Source organism: Ictidomys tridecemlineatus, chromosome 5, assembly GCF_052094955.1.
Source record: "Ictidomys tridecemlineatus isolate mIctTri1 chromosome 5, mIctTri1.hap1, whole genome shotgun sequence".
Classification (NCBI taxonomy): Eukaryota; Metazoa; Chordata; class Mammalia; order Rodentia; family Sciuridae; genus Ictidomys; species Ictidomys tridecemlineatus.
This window is the reverse complement of record NC_135481.1, coordinates 36578035-36590725: the sequence shown is the minus strand read 5'-3', so window position 1 is coordinate 36590725 and position 12691 is coordinate 36578035. Positions and strand designations below refer to the sequence as shown.

The 12691-nt window shown below is 47.1% G+C and overlaps 3 protein-coding genes across 12 annotated transcripts; 2 read left to right on the top strand and 1 right to left on the bottom strand.

The window, feature by feature from the left end:
• The first annotated feature begins 2549 nt into the window (after positions 1-2549).
• Serf2 (small EDRK-rich factor 2) lies at positions 2550-4342 on the top strand. 2 transcript variants are annotated; one of them, XM_005316496.5, is made up of 3 exons: positions 2550-2710; positions 3281-3389; positions 3984-4342. In XM_005316496.5, exons 1-3 carry the CDS (start codon positions 2704-2706, stop codon positions 4267-4269), a joined length of 402 nt encoding a protein of 133 aa, XP_005316553.1. In that variant the 5' UTR covers positions 2550-2703; the 3' UTR covers positions 4270-4342. The 2 variants fall into 2 exon arrangements, with proteins under 2 accessions (XP_005316553.1, XP_005316554.1); XM_005316497.5 differs by having other exon boundaries at positions 2551-2710; positions 4007-4284.
• A 117-nt stretch (positions 4343-4459) lies between these two features.
• Positions 4460-10646, bottom strand: Serinc4 (serine incorporator 4). 8 transcript variants are annotated; one of them, XM_021726346.3, is made up of 12 exons: positions 10321-10645; positions 9501-9677; positions 9162-9340; positions 8681-8760; positions 8469-8562; positions 7464-7675; positions 7180-7275; positions 6970-7072; positions 6487-6559; positions 6029-6077; positions 5741-5894; positions 4460-5560 (listed from the first exon to the last, which is right to left on the bottom strand). In XM_021726346.3, the coding sequence occupies exons 1-12, from the start codon at positions 10411-10413 to the stop codon at positions 5335-5337; spliced, it is 1536 nt and encodes a 511-aa protein (XP_021582021.2). In that variant the 5' UTR covers positions 10414-10645; the 3' UTR covers positions 4460-5334. The 8 variants fall into 8 exon arrangements, with proteins under 8 accessions (XP_021582021.2, XP_040131950.2, XP_013214662.2 ...); XM_040276016.2 differs by having other exon boundaries at positions 6946-7072; positions 7527-7675; XM_013359208.4 differs by having other exon boundaries at positions 6946-7072; positions 10321-10644.
• A 343-nt stretch (positions 10647-10989) lies between these two features.
• On the top strand, positions 10990-12029 carry Hypk (huntingtin interacting protein K). Of its 2 annotated transcripts, XM_005316498.5 has the most exons (4): positions 11022-11183; positions 11490-11545; positions 11679-11730; positions 11873-12029. In XM_005316498.5, exons 1-4 carry the CDS (start codon positions 11022-11024, stop codon positions 11966-11968), a joined length of 366 nt encoding a protein of 121 aa, XP_005316555.3. In that variant the 3' UTR covers positions 11969-12029. The 2 variants fall into 2 exon arrangements, with proteins under 2 accessions (XP_040131954.1, XP_005316555.3); XM_040276020.2 differs by lacking the exons at positions 11490-11545; positions 11873-12029 and having other exon boundaries at positions 10990-11183; positions 11679-11738.
• Positions 12030-12691: the final 662 nt, after the last annotated feature.

Below are 12691 nucleotides of genomic sequence, written 5' to 3'. Positions count from 1 at the left end.
GCTTTAAGATCTCTGCCTTCAAGACCTGTGTCCTACAGTTTTCCAGGGTCTCCTATAATTCCTTCAGTTTAGCCTCCCTACAGTGCAGAGATTTCAAACAGTTTAGTTTTTCCTTCTTTCTCCCCATGTTCTTTTAGGTAGCCAAAAACTAGGCCCCTGAACTGGGCATGAGTGTGGTAAAGCCATTGCTTGAGCAAAGTGGGGAAAAGAGGAAACACCTCCACGTTTTTGTTGTAACCCCTTATTACTATAGTTTGAGAAAAGGAAAAAATAGAGACTGGCGGGGGTGGTGGAAAGGACTGGTATTTTTACTCAAAGTCTGAATCTTTCTCTGAGGTCTTTGAGGGAGTAGATTAAGTCATGGATATAAAGGCATGTTATTTATTGCTCCATAAAAATAACAAAACTTAGTGACTTAAGGTTACCAAATTTTATTATACCACATTTTTTGTGGATTAGGAACTCAGAAGAGGCCTAGTGGGTGATTCTGGCACATGGGGGTCCTCACATAAGGTTGCAGCCATCTAAAGTTTGCCTGGGGCTAGAGAATCCACTTCCAAGTTCACGCATGTGTATATCAGCAAGAGGCCTTAGTTTCTCCCCACAAAGCTAGTGATTTGAGGCCTCAGTTCTTCAACACTGGGAAGAACATCATGACATGTCAGCTGGCTGTCCTGAGAACCAGAGATTAAAGAGAAAGAGTAGAGCAGAAGCCATAATATCTTTTATGATCTAGCATTGGAATTGACACACCATTCCTTTCGACATATTCTATCAGTTATGTAGACCACCTCAGGGTGGGAGGATACTACACAGGAGTGTGACTATCACAAGGAAGAGATCACTGGGAGTCATCTCAGAGACTAGCTACCACAAGAGCAGAAGGACCTGAAAAAGGAAGAGGAGCTGGGCATGGTACATATCAGTAATCCCAGCAGCTGAGGCAGGAGGTTGCAGGTTCAAGGTCAGTCTCAGCAATTTAGCCAGATCTTGTCTTTAAAAAAAAAGGCAGGCTCCAGATTCAGGACCTTTGACAATGACATTTTTTTTTTTTAAACAGAGAGTGAGAGAGAATTTTTTTAATATTTATTTTTTAGTTCTTGGCGGACACAACATCTTTGATTGTATGTGGTGCTGAGGATTGAACGCGCGGCCCGCAAGCATGCCAGGTGAGCGCGCTACTGCTTGAGCCACATCCCCAGCCTAACAATGACATTTAAAAAAAATGTTTTTTATAGTAGATGGACAGAGTATCTTTATTTAATTTTTATGTGGTGCTGAGGATCGAACCCAGTGCCTCACACCTAGGCAAGCACTCTACCACTGAGCTATATCCCCAGCCTAGACAATGACATTATTTTAATCTAAATAATATATTTCATTTTTATTGCATTTGTTATATAGTTTCTTTTGTGGGGAAGTGACATTCATTTAAAATTTACTATAGGAATATGAAGTTTCATTTTTATCCTTTATTAAAGACTTATCAATACACAAATATTAATAACAAAAAGTAGGTCAGGTGATACTTGGGTATAAAAGAAATTGATGGTTCAGACTGAGGGTTAGTGCCTCCCGTTAGTCCTATACTAAGGGAGAAGCTGGTATAAAGTTCCAGCTTCAACTCAGTTCTGCTGTGGGTGCTTGTTGGGGAGAATCCAAGTTTACAACCACTCCTTTCCTACGTTCTTAAGCATTTTTCCTTTATCCAGTGTACTTTCCAGGTGTGGTAAGGAGTCTTGTAGGAACTAAGAATGAGGAGATTACTTTTAGCTTCCAGTTCTGATCAACTGTCTTAAAAATCAGAGGAAATATGGATACTGTCTGTGTATCCCCTAATGCAACACTGTAGTTTGTGATTTTGGGTCTTCCGAAATTCCAAGATACCTCATCTTCACGTTGAAAGTTTCTTTCAGTAAGCTGGAGGTGTAACTCTGTGGTACAACGTGTGAACACAGGAGCCCTGTATTCAATTCCCAGCATTGGAAAAAAAAATTCTGTGATAAAATAAGCAGGACCAAAGTCTTAGAACATAATGGATGTGGCTGAGGTTTTCTACCCTGCAGGTTTTTAGGAGGGGGATAAATGTGGTTGGGATGGGGTTTCCGAATTGTGTTTTGTTATGTGTTCTTCTAGCGCGGTGAACCCAAGAGTACAAATAAGTGACGGGGGGGGGGGGGAGGGGGGAGGAAATGTCCTCAGTAACAGGACCAAGTTTAGTTGCAGAACCCTGATACCTCAGAGCTAGACGAACCACCTAGACTCCACGAAACCCCGCCCTTCGTTTCCTAACATTCCTTCACCGCAAGTTTGTCATTACCTCAAACTGTCCCCGCATTAGGTCACTTTGCCCAGTCACGTGCTCTGGCTCGCGGGAGCGCCACATCGCCAGCCGCACCCCTCCACCCCCACCCTACCCACGTGACCCGGCCTAGTTTCTCCGTGCCCGGTCCGGCGCTTCGCCCGGGAAACCCCGCCCCACGCTGCGCGCTCCGCCTGCGGACCTCCGCTTCTTATCCGCCCCGGCTCGCGCGTGGCCTGGGCTCCACGTGTTTTTTCCTGCCCAATGGGAGTCGGCGCCCGGGCGTGAAGGGGCGGAGAGGAAAGGGACGACTTGGTTACGTTGCGAGAAGGGGGCGGGGCCTGCAACGTCGGACAGAACGAGGGGACGCAACGGAGGCAGGCCGAGCCGCTGCCGTCGCCATGACCCGTGAGCACCGAGCCCCTTTCCTTTTGCCCTTTTATTTCCGTTCGTTCTATACTTGTCGGCAGAATTGTCGGCCTTGACTTCCCCTGAGCTGCCCAGCGAGGCCCTTGTCCGGGAGCGTTCTTTAGCTGCTCTCAGGCTTGGAGCCCGGAATCGAACCCTTTGCCCACCGCCACTTCTCGAGACCACCCCCCCGCCCTTTCGTTAGGAATCGGCCCTCCCTGACCTTCCGCGGTCTGTGAAGCCTTATGTTGGCGTGATAGGCCCCGGAGCCTCCTACTCCTGACACCAGCCCATCCCCCACGGACCCAAACCCACCATCTGTCTGGGCCCCTACGCCACCCTCAAACTCAAAACACGCCTCCCGCAGGCTCCTGACTGACCGTCCTCACTCCCTGCAGTTTGACCTGCCCCGTGGCACCTTCCTTCCCCATCCCCCAGCAGCCGAGGCCCCGAAATGGGTCGGTGCCGAGGTCCGGGGATGCAGTGTTGGATCCTTCTTGCCCGGGATGGAGGCAAAGAGTGTGTGTCCAGAACAGTCCCGGCGTCTCACTTTTTACCTTCTTTCCTTAGGCGGTAACCAGCGTGAGCTCGCCCGCCAGAAGAATATGAAAAAGCAGAGCGACTCGGTTAAGGGAAAGCGCCGAGATGACGGGCTTTCGGCTGCCGCCCGCAAGCAGAGGTAGCCCCAGGGAGGGGAGGGGATAGGGGAGACCTGGGGGAAACGGGTTATATCAGGAAAAAGAGCTACCTTAGGACTTGAATCTGGACTAGGCGTGAGAGGCAGAGCGTTATTGCTTCCTCTAGGGTTTTATTTCCTCCCCACCCTCCAAATTGTTAGTTCACAGCCTTGCAGGAAGGGACTGGGGTAGAAGACTTCCCTAAGTCTCATTTTTTGAGTGCCCCTGGGTGACCTTAAGGGCAAGGGCAGGGAGCTTCACATTTCAAGCACAGTTGTGGTTATGACAGCCCAGTAGTTTTGTCCCTCCTTGCTGTTAGTTTCTCCTCCCTTTTCCCAACTTTCTCACTGGTATTGCTGGGTGTGGTACTCAGCACAGAATAGAGCACCTTGGGCCTGTGTGGCCAGACTTCTGACCCTTTGGGCAACAGCCAGATGGAGACTGATTGCCTTTTGAGCCTCAGCTCTATTTCTCTTGTTCTCCTAGGGTGGGAATATAGCAGCCACATGCTGAACTTTGTCCCATCCAATTCCATCTTATCCTTTGTGCCCTTCATCCCCTGCATCTTGTCCTTTTTGCCCTCTGGTACCTCCCAGTGCCCCATCATCTCTACCCCCAGGGACTCGGAGATCATGCAGCAGAAGCAGAAAAAGGCAAACGAGAAGAAGGAGGAACCCAAGTAGCTTTGTGGCTTCGTGTCCAACCCTCTTGCCCTTCGCCTGTGTGCCTGGAGCCAGTCCCACCATGCTCGCGTTTCCTCCTGTAGTGCTCACAGGTCCCAGCACCGATGGCATTCCCTTTGCCCTGAGTCTGCAGCGGGTCCCTTTTGTGCTTCCTTACCCTCAGGTAGCTTCTCTCCCCCTGGGCCACTCCTGGGGGTGAGGGGGTTACCCCTTCCCAGTGTTTTTTATTCCTGTGGGGCACACCCAAAGTATTAAAAGTAGCTTTGTAATTCCTTGAGCGCCTGGTTTGACTGGGGATTTGGGGGGATACGGGGATGGAGGAATGACTGCCCTTTCCCACCAAAAAGGGAGAGCTCTTTTAAGAATTGTGGATATGTAGATTCAATAAGTAAAATATCACAGAAGAAGCCTTTATTTTACTATGACAACTAGACAAGTATTCCAGTTATATGGTAGAGAAATCCTCTAAAAACTATAGAGACTTCTTTTCTGTGATTTTTAATTAAAAATTTTTTTGTTGTTGTTTTGTTCCCCACCCAGACCTTGAACACCATCCCAAGGATGGAGTTAAGGGCCTAAGTGGGAAGATTCCAAGACCTAAGTTTATGCCTCTCTTCCTCATTCTTCCTCAGTTTGTTCGACTGCTTGAAAGTTGGCCAAAAAATCCTGCTGCTTACCAACTTCCCGTAGTCAGCTGCTCTCAAGTGTTCACATTCTCTTCTGTTCTGTCATTCCTCGTGGAATGAGGGTGGTTTTTGTCTTTCTGCTTCCCTTGACCTCACGATCAGGGTTAAAACCCGGGGTAGCCTTTGTGCTCCTTTCTTTCTTGGCCCTGGTATGTTCTGGGCTTCTTGTACTCCTGTGCCCAGGGTTGAACTGCTTATTTTTCTTTTTATCTCCAAGGGCAGATCCAAGTCTTCAGTCCTTGTTGGTCTCTGTACCCCCACTCCCACCCCCACCCCAAGCTCAGGAACCAGGAAAGGGCTGGTGCCGCACTGTCTGCTGGGATTAGCAGTGGTTCCTGCAGCTGCTGATTTGGGAGTTAGGATCTTGAACTGGTGTGAAGACATAACGGTAGCTCTAGTGAGTCAAAAACTCTGCCCAGGGCATTAGGGTGTGTATGAACACTTCTTCCAATTCCGACATAGTATTAACTTAAGCCTAGAGGTCAGTAACTCCATTTGTGTTCCTGAGGGTACTGAGCTGGACTGGTCAGCTCCCCTGAGCCAAGACTAGAGATTTAATCTGAAGGAATCCCTTTTTGTTAAAAGGACTTAGACTGGAGGCTGTTATCTGGTAATACTGATGCCATATGATAGTGTTTCCTGAAGGTAAGCCGGGGCTTGGGGTCCTGGGTTGGGGTCCAACAGAGTGGTGCCAGTAGCAGGCCCAAATAGAGTAGTATACAGGCCCAGCATGAGGCAACCTTGACCCAGAATGTGGCCCAGCTACCCTTGGTGAAGGTCTTTTCCAGTTCTGCTCCCTCATAGCTGTGGAACCAAAGACTGTTGTTAAAGATATTCAAGGCCCTAGCCTTTAGATCTACCTCCCCTCAGATCATGGAAGATCTATGTATGTCTCCTGAGAACCCTTTGGAATGGCCTTGAATTGTTCTTTCCTTAAAATAGCTAGGTTTTCAGGAGAGTATCTCCAGCCCATCTCCATCCTACCTGAACCAGTTGGTAAGGGTAACCATGACGTAGAGTGAAGCAAGGAAGAAGACGAAGTGGAAGGCAGAATAGCTGTAGGAAAGATGCTGGGCTTGCGGTGGTGGTGTTTGAGGGGTCTCTTGGTCAGTTGGCCGGGTTGCCCCATCTGTTTGCCCTGCAGAGAAGGAAGAGCTGCTGGCAAGCAGTGCTGCTGGAATACCTCTTCCCTCCTCCCCAAGCTACTTAAGGAAGGTTCTGTAGGGCTCTTTGATTTCTGTCATTTATTAGGATTCCTCACTTGACACTCACCATCCCCTGGCTCCACTGTTTCTGGGCAGCAGAAACAGAGTGAGGGTTTCTGGAAAACAAAAGGCAGCATGTTTTGGAATGAATGAGGGTGTTAATCTAGGAAATTTCCCTTTGAAAAATTGGTCTAGTGTAAGAAATGGAGGCATTTCTGGGTTCAAATTATAGCTCTGGCATATTAAATGGCTATGCAAACTTTGGTAAGATGTTTAATCTTTTGTGCCTCAGTTTCTCCATTTGTAAAATGGAGCAAATACCTACCTCACAGGGTTGTTGTGAGGATTAAATTAAATGAGATATGTATGTAAAGTATCTAGCACAGTGCTTAGCACATTTTGGGTACTCAATAAAAGGTAACAGCAGCTAGAATCTGAGCATTCTGGGTAGAGGTTGGTAGGATGTGTGTCTGTCTGTGTGTTTTGGGGGAGGGATGATGGGGATACTGAGCTCTTGAGCCTCACCTGGAACTCATAGCTGTAAACCTTGATGATCCACAAGGGCCCAAATACCTCAGCCAGGTAGGAAGCCTCATTGCTGAGAAATAAGAGAGTTCTCAAGCTGGTCCAAATAGAAGGGATTGTTTGGGGACATTATTGCCAACTAATCTGCTGGTAACCCTCATGAGGGTGCTGTGGTCCCTGAACTGCTTTTCAATGAATTTAGGAATCTGTGTGAGGGCCCTAAAATCTTAAAATCTGCACATACTTTTAAATTCTCAAGTCACCCCCCCCACCCCCTTCATCTCATAAAGATCATCTGACAGTGCTATTCTTAGAAACTGTCCCTGTTCATGGGGAGCTTTTCTCATTCAAGCCTTGCTATAAAGTTTAAATAAACCATGGTTCTAGACATTCTCCTGACTCTCTTGTCCTGGGCATTCTCCCTCTGATCATTTTTTCCCCCTTCACACCTTTACGCACCAAGCAAAAAGCACACAAGCATACATAATGCCAGCGCTCAACGCTGCTAGTGAGGTATCTGATATTGGGGGTTCCATTTTATTCAGGCCAGGCAGGCACAGGGTGAGATTCTGTCCTTGAAGGATTACTGAAGAAGGGTAACAGAAGAGAAAGGTGTTAAGAACAAAGAGCTGGGTATTTGGCAGGAGCAAAAAAAGTTTTAAGCACTGGTTGTCCTGGTCTACAGGAACTTACCTCTCTCTGGAGGACGGCTGGACAGTGCAGAGAAGGTCAGATACATGATATAGCAGCTGATGATAGAGGCTTGTAGAAGGCCAGAGCGAGGTTGCCCTGAGAATAGATATTGCTTTAGTCTACAGGATTGTAATTTTCTTAACTCCTACCCCCACATCCACTTCTTTCTCCCATAACTGGAGGGAAGGAGATTCCTTTTAGGAAGGCTAAGGAATTTTGGTAGAATACTGGAAGAACATGCCACCCTGCCCCCAAATCTGGAATGTTGTAGGGCATATACCCACTGAGGCGGATGCAAGGAGCGATGGAGAGGAAGGAGAGGAGGCCACAGAAGCAAAGGTGCATACTAAGCAGCATCTTGTTAAGAAGGCAACCAGCTGGGTGTGTGTAGTGTTGGAACAGGAGCATAGCTCCCAACCCCGCCATGCTGTAGAATCCTAGGGTAGCCAGCAGCACAGCTAGGAACCAGCTGCAGTCTTGGGCTGCACCTGTCTGCCTAAGGAGGGGGAGGTGGGCAATGGTTTAGAGCTCCAGCTCTTGTTTTTACCCATTACTTTTCCCCTTCTTGCAGAAGACTGGTGTGATTACTCATCCCATCCAGAGTCATCACACTCTTTAATTAAATTTATTTTTTTGTACTGGGGATTGAATCCAAGGGCACTCAACCACTGAACCACATCCCCAATCCTTTTCATTTTTTGAGACAGGATCTCACTGAGTTGCTTAGTACCTTGCTAAATTGCTGAGGCTGGCTTTTGAATTTGTGATCTTCCTGTTCAGTCTGCCCAGGTGTATACTACCGCACCAGGACATTCTTGAGTTTTTGATACTGCTTATTGGGAAGCCCAGTGTTATGTCCTTTACCCAGCCTTTTATTGTTAGGACTAGTGTATTTTAAGTTGTTCATGCCTGTAATCCCAACTACCCCTTTCCCCCTACTTGGGAGGCTGAGGCAGGAAGGTTGTAACTTCCAGGCTAGCCTGGGTGTCTTAACAAGACACAATCAGAAAGGGTTGTGGGTGTAGCTCAGTGGTAGAGCAACCCTGGGCTAGATCCTCAGTACTGCAAAAAAGAAAAAAGAAATTAATGCATGTTAATTGTACAAATTAACGGGATTCATTTTTACATTTTCATACATGTGGTTTGATTTGTGTCTCCCCTCTCTGCTGTCTTCTTTTGCCCTTCCCCCATCCACTTGCCCTCCCCTAATAGTTTGCTCAGCCTTTTGGAATTCAGTAATGCCAGACAGCCTTTCCAGAAAGAGCCTTTAGGGTTATGTGCCCCCATACCAGTTCTTGTTCCAGGAGTGGGCAAAGGCTGTAATAAGCACCAACTGTAGTAGGATGAATGTGAAGCCTCCACAGATGCCAATGTAATGCCAGGCTGCAAGATGGACACCAGGGAGAGAATGTAGCTGGTCATATATTTCACTGCTTCTCTTCCTACCCATTCTTCATGTTAGCCTTTAGCCTATTGCTGATTGGGGTGTGAGATGGTATACCTGGGAGGAGATGCTCATCAGGGATGCAGAAGGCAGCAGCACAGAGACCTAACAGGAACAGCACCTTGAGGAACCAGAAGCTGGTTAGGAGGGAGAGAGAAAACCAGACTTAGAAAAAATAAAGGAGAGTGAATAGTGCCTAATGGGAAATAAAGCAAAAATATGGTAAGTATAAGTAAAGGAAGGGAGGGAACAGGCCCACTGCACTTTAAATTTGAATTCAAAGTCACCTAATAACATCTAGGCAATGTTTTATACTTTACAAATGGTTTGCATACAATACCCTCGTTGTTATCTCCACATAAGAGACTCAAAAGAGGATAAGTATCTGGCTTATGGTCACACAGCAAGAACAGTGGAATCAGGGACTTAAACCTGTTTTTTCTATTTTTACAGTATTATTCATCCAGGAATTTCCTTTACCCACCTTGTATCTACTTTCCTCTTCTGTCCCCTCCCTGCCCAAAAAGTACACACAAACCTGTTATGCAGCTGTGCCCGTGGACTGGTAGGGGAGTGGAGGTGGACCAGTAGCACAGCCTGTAGCAGGTGGAAGGTGGCGGTTCCTGCACATATTCGATACACAGCCCCAGAGCCACTGAGCACAGGACAGGCAGAATGACCAAACAGGTGGGAACACAACCCCGAGGGCATCTGGATCTGAAGGGAGTATGAGAAATAGCATGGCAAATCAATTCAAGCTAGGTACCTAGTTCTCACTGGTATCTCCACTGCTTTACTCCCTGCCCCCAATCCAAATTTTGTCTATTTCAGCATTTCTCATATCTTCCCACCTTGCAACCTACCACCTTCCACTTACCCCATGTGCCTCACCCCAGACCCTTTCCACCACTGTCCTTGACAGCAGGAGGCAGCAAACTGCTGAGGCCCCTACATGAAGGAGGATGTAGAACAGGCGGCTACAAGTAGACTCTGTGAGAGAGGGCCTCCTAGAGTGGCAGCTGCTGGTACAAGGAACAGTGCCACAGCAGGACATCTGGGGATAGACCAGATACAGGGCAACAAGGTGATTTGCTGAGGAAAGGCAAACATTAATGTGTATGTGAGTTAACCCATGAGGTTGAAATCCAAAAATTTCCCTTCCCTTCCTTTTGCATAGGAATTCTCAATCTGATTCTGAGCTATTTAGGATTGTTTTTCAATGACCACCTGTAAGGCTTTCATCACAGAGCTTGTGTGCAGGCTTAAGTTATTGACCTTTCCCTAGACCTAAAACAACTGGGGCTGAGAACATGGGAAAAAAGGTTTGCCGATTACTGAGGCAAAGAATAGAGATTATAGAGAAGAAAAGAATGCCTATCTTTATTGGCTTCTACAGGTTTTCCAACCCAGCTTCAGCCATCCTATGCTTTCAATTTTTCAGATAGTCCTTGCTTAAGGGAGTTTTCATGCCTACGTGCCCATATTGGGTGTGGTGGTGGTGCATTCCTATAATCCCAACAGTCTGAGAGACTGCGGCAGGAGGATCACAGGAGATCACAAGATCAAGGATTCAGCAGTTTAGACCCTGAGCAACTGTGTCTCAAAAATAAAGGAAGGACTGGGTTAAGTGCCCCTGAGTTCAATCCTTGGTACCAAAGAAATAAAAATCAAGCCTATGTGCCCATTCACCCTCTCACCTGACAGAAGGGGGTTTTCACTATGACTCCATTGTGCTGCTGTGCTAGGCCCACGGAGGTGCTGGGACCTATGGTGGACTTTGTACCCACCATCTTTGTCCCAGGGATTAGGCCTAGGTCCACCAGATGGAGAGTAGATGAGAAAGTAGCAGCTTCTTCGGACTTCAGCCCATTGGACTGTTGCTTTGCTGGGGCTGGTCGCCTAGTCCAAAGACCAATGGGGACATCAGGAAAAGAACACAAATCTCCAGAAAGTGGTAAATACAAATGCCCTTGTGAAGGTGCTTTCTTCTCAGGGCCTCACACCTAAGGCCACTCAGACTGTTTTACCTAGATTAGGGAGTAGCTTCCTGGGGATTAGTATCCTTAATAGGGTTAGGATTAGACATCTTCCATCCTGGTTGGACACAGTTCCTGGTGTGCAGTGGGGGGATTATTCCTAGATAATGAAGAGGGAAGGATGTCAACCGGGGTGGTCTGGAGTGGTGACAGATTAGGTCTAAAACAAAGCCTTGCCGGAAATACTGTACAAACCCGAAAGGAAGTCTGTGAGACGAATTCCTTTCCTCGCTGAAGCTTCTAGAACTGGGGTTATGAAGAGGGTGTGGTCCATCGTAGACCCCGCCCCTTCGCTGGGCGGAAGTTGCGGTCACCGGATGTTATCATGAAGCCGGGCTCTGCGGCGGCGCGGTGAGATCAACATGGCCACCGAGGGGGACGTGGAACTGGAGTTGGAAACCGAGACCAGCGGCCCCGAACGGCCCCCCGAGAAGCCACGGAAGCATGACAGTGGTGCGGCGGACCTGGAGCGGGTCACCGACTATGCGGAGGAGAAGGAGATCCAGAGTTCCAATCTGGAGACGGTAAGGTTGACCGGGAGTGTGTCTGGGTGGTTTGAGCAGAGGGACCCCTGTAGGTAGAAGCCTGCGTTCCAGCTGGGAATATAGCTCGTTGATAGAGTGCTTTGCTAGCATGCATAGGGACCTGGATTAATTGGCAACTCACTTAGGAAGTCCTCCGTTTGCTCAAAAGAACTTGATAGAAATTGGGCCTCAGGTGCACAGAATTGAATTAAACAGCACCTGGCAGCACTTCTTCGTGGAAGAAAAACATGTATAGCCTTGTGGCAGTTGTGCTGAGCGGTTCCTATCCTCTATGCTTTCCTATAGGCTATGTCCGTGATCGGAGATAGAAGGTCTCGGGAGCAGAAAGCCAAACAAGAACGGTAAGTCTTAAGTGCGAAGCCATTCTTACCAGTTACTTATGCCCCTAACAAAAATAACAAATTTACAACCTGGGTTCCTAGGAGTTTATGGTTGAGGTAGAGAATGAGGACTAATGTACATGAATATTTTCAGGGAGAAGGAACTGGCAAAGGTCACTATCAAGAAAGAAGATCTGGAGTTGATAGTGAGTAGTAATGCCAAACTAGTGTATGGGCAGGGGAGGTTCTGCTTAATTTGGGTTGTTTCCTGAAATAAGTGGAGTCAAGTTTGCACATTGATGTCTCTGGGAAGACCTAGTCAACACATAATTTATCCTTTTCCTGCAGATGACAGAGATGGAGATTTCTCGAGCAGCAGCAGAGAGGAGCTTGCGGGAACACATGGGAAATGTGGTGGAGGCTCTTATTGCTCTGACCAACTGATATGTACTTTTTCAGGCATATTTACAGGATTAACTTATTGCAATAAAGACTTTTTTTTGCAGTTTTGTCATCTTGGATCAAGTGTATTTATATATAGTTTTTGTTGTAGGGAACTTATGATGGAGAATACAGATTTAAAGCAACCCCTCCTTCCAGAAGACTTTTTTTGGTAGTGTTGGGTAGGAATTGGACCCAGGGATTTGTGCATGTGAGGCAAACACTGTACCAACTGAGCTATACCCCCAGCCCCCTCCAGAACACTTAATGAACCTGACTGACCCTCAGCAGTATTCAGAGTACATTTGGAGTCTCAGCAGAGTAAGTGTACCCAAAGTCACATGTCTCCAGGATAGCTTATGAATAGTTAGGAAGGACAGGCACATCCTAGGAGCCACTGTATGGGTAGGAGTGTATAGGCCTCTGGAGTTGGAATTTTAAATATCTAAGGTGTGAATGTGGGAAGAGTAGACAACTGATAAGGTTATTTTAAGAATTTAATTATGTGAGGGGCAGGGAGACCTTATATAGAATTGATCAGTGAAGGATTTGAATTCTGAGCTATAGGATTTCCCATTTTCTTTTTTTCTTTGTAGTACTGTGGATTGAACTCAGGGCCTTGTGCATTCGAGGCAAGCACTCTACCAACTGAGTTATATCCCCATCCCTGACATTGCATTTCTAGAAAAATTCAAGAATTTTGGCCAAGTCACAATTGCTAAATTT

Bases quoted from the DNA above. Each gene is read 5' to 3' on its own strand.
- Serf2 (XM_005316496.5), top strand. The intron at 3,390-3,983 runs GTAGCCCCAGGG...GGTACCTCCCAG, and splicing joins GCTGCCGCCCGCAAGCAGAG to TGCCCCATCATCTCTACCCC.
- Serinc4 (XM_013359208.4), bottom strand. From the start codon at position 10,413: ATGGTGGGTACAAAGTCCACCATAGGTCCCAGCACCTCCGTGGGCCTA. The intron at 8,563-8,680 runs GTATACCATCTC...TCCATCTTGCAG, and splicing joins TGATGAGCATCTCCTCCCAG to CCTGGCATTACATTGGCATC. The intron at 7,676-8,468 runs GTATGGGGGCAC...CCCCCTCCTTAG, and splicing joins CACTCCTGGAACAAGAACTG to GCAGACAGGTGCAGCCCAAG.
- Hypk (XM_005316498.5), top strand. From the start codon at position 11,022: ATGGCCACCGAGGGGGACGTGGAACTGGAGTTGGAAACCGAGACCAGC. The intron at 11,546-11,678 runs GTAAGTCTTAAG...GAATATTTTCAG, and splicing joins CAGAAAGCCAAACAAGAACG to GGAGAAGGAACTGGCAAAGG. The intron at 11,731-11,872 runs GTGAGTAGTAAT...CTTTTCCTGCAG, and splicing joins AAGAAGATCTGGAGTTGATA to ATGACAGAGATGGAGATTTC.